Here is a 6,637-nt window from a genome sequence, read left to right as displayed (position 1 = left end):
GCCTTTTCCAGGGCTTGACTGCTGTTGCTGGAAACACATTTTTTTCCCTTTTTCCCCCTTGTGCCCTGTAGGACTTACCCCTGCTGCAAAATGTGCCTCTTGTCCTTTGGCTGCACACCACCGAGAGTCTGGCTCCATCTCGTAACCCCCACTTGGCAGCTGAAAACAGCAATTATATTTCCCTTTTCTCCAGGCCAAATAAACCCAGCTCCCTCAGCTGTTCCTTGTATGCCCTCTCCTCTTGCCCTCCAACCATCTTAGTGGCCTTCTGCTTGACCTGCCCTACTGTGTCTTGTACAGAGGGCCAGAAACTGGACACACAACTCCAGGTGTGATCTACTAGGTGCTGAATGGAGAGAAGTAATTGATTTTTTTGTCCTGCTGGCCATGCTCCTGCGGATGCAGCCTGTTATTTGTTAGCTGTTGTCACTGCAAGGGTGCACTGCTGACTTCAACTTACTGTCCACCAGGACCCTTTGGTCCTTCTCTCCAAAGCTGCCCTTTGCTCATTCAGTCAAAAGCTCTGTCCCAAGTGTAGGACTTTGCATTTTCCAAGTTTAACAACCAGAATCCGTTTCCTGGGGACTGTTAGAAAACCAAAGTATGTTATTTTTTGTTTCAGGTTTGCAAGTTGCAGATAAATACACAGAAGATAGAGCATCCACTAGAAAACATGGTTTTCTTAATAGAATCTATCAGACCCTGGTTTTTTTCCTTCAAGTGAAAAAACACACTGACATTTAGATCTTAAACTATTCTGGCAATTGAAATGCACACAGGTTTTTTTTGTTTGTTTGTTTTGTGGTTTTGGGGTTTTTTTGGGGTTGTTTTTTGTTTTTGTTTTTTTTTTTTTTGTTATGCACTGATCAGTTGAATGTCTTGAAAAAATATTTTCATAATGAGATTGGTGCATAGTACAAACCATATCCCTTAAAGAAGAATCTGAATTCATCTATGGAAGACAAGGCAAATTATGAGTGATTTAAAGTGTCAGATCAGGACTAAAGCCAGATGTGATATACATGTACAAAAAAGCTAAGCTACAAAATTGGAGCTACAAAAGTTGTTTGAACACAACTAAGGAAAACTAAGCAGCAACAGGAGTGATGATAATATGCAAATCAAATGTTTTGGGTGCTCTTTGAACACTGGTTTAATAGGTCTAGGGTAAGCTTCAGACAAAGACACGACCCTTGACAGCTTACAAAGGGAAAGATGGATCTTGATGCTTTGAGGGTGGCAGAAATTGGACTGATGTAGCCAGTGTGTAGCATAAGTAAATAGATACTAAATAGATGTAAGTGATCTTCATCAGTTAATCTAATCACACAGATAAGACTGGTATCAAAACAGGTATCTGAATTTGGTTGCTTATTCTGGTCCCTAAGGCATCGTCTGTCTGTGCTTCAGTTGAAAACCACAGTCCTTGGAAAGTATGGATTGCTGCTTTACTTGTGTCTTTGTCTGGCACTGAGCTCAACAGACTGGCTCTGAGGGGAGATGTAATACCAAAATAGGTGCTGAATTTACCTTGTTCTGTGGTATCATGTAGAGTGTGAAGGGGCCTATGGGTCACCTGCTCTGTTCAGGAGCATTTTCTGCTGCCTTGGTTTCTGCAGCCTGTAAAATGTCAAATCCCCAGCTGTGGAAATAATGAGTTATCATTTGTGTGGTTTTATTCTTGCTCTCTATGAAAAGAAACAAGTGGCAAGATTTAAATGTGTCTTTGTTGTGAAGTACTTTTTATACATCGTGCCTTGACATTTGGAAGACAACTGTATACACAGTCAAGTTAATAGTTTCAACTTTTTGGGGGTTATGGTGTATGTTGAAGGTAATTTTTTTTTTAAGATTGTCTTTTCAGAGGAACAAGGATAACTTCAACCACTATTGCTCGGCTTGGTTTGATGGTTGTATTTTGAGAGACAAATATGAAAAAAAACAAGAGCACTGTAAAATTACAAAATGAGAACTGCGTTGGAGAACAAATGAATTTAAAATTAGTTTGTAGTTTAAGTGTTAGGAATGAAATTCATGTCTTGTGGAATATTAACATAAAACAACCAACCAAAAACGCCCATAAACTCAAGTTCTGTTTCCTTAAATTTTCAATAAAAACATTCCCGAGGATTGGATAGAAACATCTTCCCTTACATTTGCTGTTGCAAATTCCAATTCAGGCAATGGTAGTGGTAATTGAAAATAATGTAATTGTTCCTTTCTGGCACAGGTGACTTGAGCAAACAATCTATTTATAGTTTGTGCTGGACAAGCTGTTAAAATAATTGGCAAAATCTGAGGTCTCTGACAGACACAGCAGATTAAGGAACTTGAAGTTTTTCCACCAGGGCTGATACATGGTGAGCCTTTCTGTTTGAAGAACCTTTTACTTGAGCAGTGAGGTTTTATACAGTCCAATTTTCAGATAATATAAAACTGTTAATTTTTGTATCTTCTGGGAAAAATTGAAGGCACTTAAGTCAATTCCCTTTAATTTCATTTTGTTTCTGTATAATTTCTGTAAGTTTCTTGTTTCTCTGAGGGGCATTTTGTCAAACATACAGACATAATTCAGTGACCACATAAAGCATAGTTTGAGGCTTGCACACATGAGGGTATAGAAAGATGCTTTTTTCTTTCAAATCAGGGTGTCAGGAACTCCTTCCGTTACTGTTACATTATGGGTTTAAATCAAACTGCTTGGGAACTGAACTAAGATCCCACTGTACTAATCTGTGCACTGTTGGAATGATTGTGGCTGCTGCATGCTCTCACAATGAGGGTCTTGATGCAGCCCTGGTGTTGTGAGGTGTTCACATAAATCCCTGCACCACACTGAAACACGTGTTGGGCCTTCAGTAAACCTTCTGGTTTTGTGTTCCTATCATAGAAATCCCATTGAGAATTGTTTTCTTTCTCTTCTGACCTGTGAATTTTTTAAAAAAACTTTTAAGGAATATTGCATTGGCCTCTTTCCCCCTCCCTGCCCCTTGAAACAGAGAGTGAAAAGCACTTCAGAACTTAATGGACAACTGGCTGATTCAACTAGTAATTGCATGATGTTTCTAAATAACCTTTTCTGGGAAGTTCTCTTTTTAGTAAATAAAAGAGGTAAAATTCAAAGTGGTAATTAAAAAAAACAATTCGACCATATTAAAGTATGGGTTTTGTTTGTTTTTTGTGCCCCCCTGGGCATACTTGCTAATCTAAAGCATTTGTGTTACTCTACCACCTCTGTTGTGTCCTGGCTGTATTTGCTTGGGACTAGGGTTGCTACTGAGGTTCATTAATTGACAGGATTCCTCAGTCCTGTAGAAAACTTGTTGGCATTTATGTGCTATGAGTGTAGGTTAAATAATGGATTTTTGCAGAATTAGCTTTTTTAAAACAAAAAAAAAGGAAAGAAATCAGTTATTTTTCCTGTTGCTGTTACCTCTATAAGGGTAACATGAAATCTTTCATCTGACTTACACTTTTCTTTGTTACATTTAAAAAATGTTTATTAATTGAAACCTTTTTATTTGAATTTTTGATGTGCAGGGAACATAATTTCGACCCTTGTTGTGACCTTTTCCTGCTACGCTTGTAATTTTCAGAATAATTGAAGAACGTGGGGTTTGGAAAATAGTGGTTATTCCCCAATTCCAAGACGTGTTCGAGTCCCACCAGTTTCCACTTGGCTTTCAGTAGTAGTTTTAGGTACAGGTCCTAATTTTCAAAGCAATTAAGTTTGTCAACTCAACCCCCAAATTTCACCGTCTTGCTGTGGTTCATTTTCTCTTGGGCAATGCAGATCAGACACGCTGTGACACAACAGAGGAGTGCTGAGGACAGTATGTTCTGCTCTGGGATGGTGGGGAGAAGCCAGAACTTCAGTCTTTGGTTGTCACCAGGAAATGGTGCTAAGTCGTCTTCTTCACAAACTGTTTCACTTCATGGACTGCTTGCAAGTGGAATGTGACTTTTTAATTCTAAACCCTCCACCTCCAGCTTCCTAACGAGAAATCATCTCCCATGCAATTCTGAAAGTGGGGGAAGCACCAGGCCCTTTATGCTGGAAACTTTGTAGCTGATATTAAAGATGTTTTAAGGCTGTAGCATGAAAACACTAAAAATAAAACCGAGTCTGACAAGAACTGGTACTACTCAGTGTTGCTGTTTGGGGTGTTGTGCGTGTGCTGTATTTTTCCATCCGCAGGAAAGGCTGTACCTAGGCTGCCTTTCCTCCTCCATGGTGCCGAATGAAAGGCAGGAACACGCTGAACTATCCGTACGCGTCGCCGAAGAGTGTGAGGGGAGGGCAGCGGCAGCCGTGGGTGTGCGGATAGGGCACGCCGGCCGGGAGTGCCCGAGCCGCAGCCCGGCGCGCTGGCAGCAGCGGAGCGGAGCCCGCGGGGCCGGTGCGAGGGCTCGGCCTCGGAGCGCGGCTGTTGCGCCGCGGGGCCGCTGCGCGCCGGCGGCGGCCGTCCCGGGACGGGAGGCGCCGGCCCCGGGCCCCGCTCCGCTCCGCGCCCCGGCCCGGGGGCAGCGCGGGGTGCCGGGCAGAGGCTGGGGAGAGGCCGGGGCGCTGCCGCCCCCCGTGCTGCGCGCGGCCCGCGTGCCGGCGGCTCTCCCGGCCCGGCCCCGCCTCGCCGCGCTCGCCAGGAGGGGCGGGGGCTGTGGAGCGACGGCGGCAGCAGCGAGCAGGCAGGCGCGGAGCTGCCCTTCCATAGGAGCCGCCATTAGCGCTGGGACCCGCTGACAGGGTCTCGGCGGCGGCGGCCGGCGCGGCGCGGGGAGCGGATCAGCCGGGGTGGGTCCCCGTTTGATGGATCCCCGGATAGCCTGGTTCCAGCCAGAGCAGCTCGGCCCCTCGAACCGCCTGTGGATGCAGATCTGGGAGACCACGCAGGGGGTCCGCAACCTCTACTTCCAGCAGCAGCAGCAGCAGCAGCAGCAGCAGCAGCAGGAACAGCAGCAGCAGCAGCAACAGCAGCAGCAGCAGAGCGCCCCCGCCGCGGCCGGCCCGGCCTCCCCGCCCGGCATGTACCGCGCCCCCCGCGCCGACCCCCCGCCCGACTTCCTGCCGCTCGAGAGCGCCAACAACCCGCACAGCCGCGGGCACCGCCAGGCCTCGCCGCCCCCGGGGGCCGCCGCCTGGGCCCGGCCCGCTCGGGGGGCGCCGCCCGCCGCCGCCGCCGCCGCCGCCGCCAGCAACAAGAGGAAGCGCGACAACAAGGCCAGCACCTTCGGGCTCAACTACAGCCTGCTGCTGGGCCGCGCCCCCGCCCCGGCCGACGAGCCGGCCGCCCGCGCCCAGCCCGGCCTGGCCGAGCCGCTCTACACCGGCACCCCCTGGAAGAAGAGGAACTACAGCCAGGGAGTCGTGGGGTGAGCGTCCGCGGGGCGGGCGAGGGGGGCGCCGGGCCCGGCCGCGCTCGGCCTCTGGAGAAGGAGGAGGAGGAGGCGGGGGCCGAGGTCCTTCCCCGCCCCGGGGCCGCACGCCGGGGCCGGGCAGCGGTGGCCGAGGGGCCGCTGGGCCGCGGCACCTGGGGCGCGGCGCGGGCCCGGCGGGTGGCGCAGGGAGCCGGGCCGGGTCCCTGGGGCCGGGCAGGGGCGGCGGGCCGTGGGTGCCGGGCCGGCGCTGCCCGGCCGCGGTGACAGCTGCGCCCCGCCGGTGCTCGAGCGACCTGTGCCGGGCAGCCCCTGCGCCGCGCGTCCCGCCCGCCGGGGCGGTGGCTCCGCGGGGCCGGAGACACACACGTGCGGCGGCGGTGCCCGTGTGCATGCTGATGGAGCGGGCACGCCTATCCGCAGGGACGGAGCCCCGCCGGTCCTCCGCTGTCACCGCCTGTGCACGTGCTCCACGCTGCCGGCCGGTGCCGCCGGGCTCCTCGGGCACTGCGTTCCGCTGTCAGCCCTGTGCTCCGAGCTGTCGCTGCTGTAGCGCCGAGTGCTGCCCTGGCTGCTCACGCACGTGCGGCGGGGCCGGGGCAGACACAGGGCCGGGGCAGTCACAGGGCAGGTGCAGGGCCGGGGCAGGCACAGGGTAGGCGCAGGGCAGGGGCAGGCAGAGGCACAGGGCAGGGGCAGGCAGAGGCACAGGGCAGGGGCAGGCAGAGGCACGGGGCAGGCAGAGGCACAGGGCCGGGGCAGGCACAGGACAGGTACAGGGCCGGGGCAGGCACAGGGTAGGCACAGGGCAGGGGCGGGCACAGGGTAGGCACAGGCACAGGGGTAGGCACAGGCACAGGGGCAGGCACAGGGTAGGCACAGGGGCAGGCACAGGGGCAGGCACAGGGTAGGCACAGGGGCAGGGGCAGGCACAGGGTAGGCACAGGCACAGGGGCAGGCACAGCACGCCTGCCCTCCGCAGCGCTGTCAAGCTCACCTCTGACGCTTTGTGCTGCCTGCGGAACAAATGCGTGGTAGGGACTAGAACTTAAAAAAACAATAATAATCTGCTGGTGTGAAAATAAAGTGCACAGACCAGGTAATTTCCCGGGGAGTGTGTTTTCTGAGACCTGACAGAGAAGGTATGCATGCAGGCAGGCACCTGCTCTCAGAAATAAACTTCTGTGCATGTATAGTGTGCAGTGGGTTTCAGTGTGCAGTTATTAATGGTTGTCATGGATCTCTGACTATGGCATGCATCTGA

At 51.8% G+C, this 6,637-nt stretch overlaps 1 protein-coding gene across 1 annotated transcript in view; it reads left to right on the top strand.

The window, feature by feature from the left end:
• The first annotated feature begins 4,807 nt into the window (after positions 1-4,807).
• Positions 4,808-6,637, top strand: part of TENT4B (terminal nucleotidyltransferase 4B) — a 41,439-nt gene continuing 39,609 nt past the window's right edge. Inside the window, exon 1 of the mRNA XM_085071886.1 lies at positions 4,808-5,370. Within this exon, the coding sequence (XP_084928012.1) occupies positions 4,808-5,370 (563 nt within the window). The remainder of the gene's footprint in view (positions 5,371-6,637) is intronic.

Source organism: Lichenostomus cassidix, chromosome 11 (genome assembly GCF_008360975.1).
Source record: "Lichenostomus cassidix isolate B80296 chromosome 11, HeHo_3.0, whole genome shotgun sequence".
Lineage (NCBI taxonomy): Eukaryota > Metazoa > Chordata > Aves > Passeriformes > Meliphagidae > Lichenostomus > Lichenostomus cassidix.
Note: the sequence above shows the minus strand (reverse complement) of the source record. Positions and strands in the feature narration are given on the sequence as shown.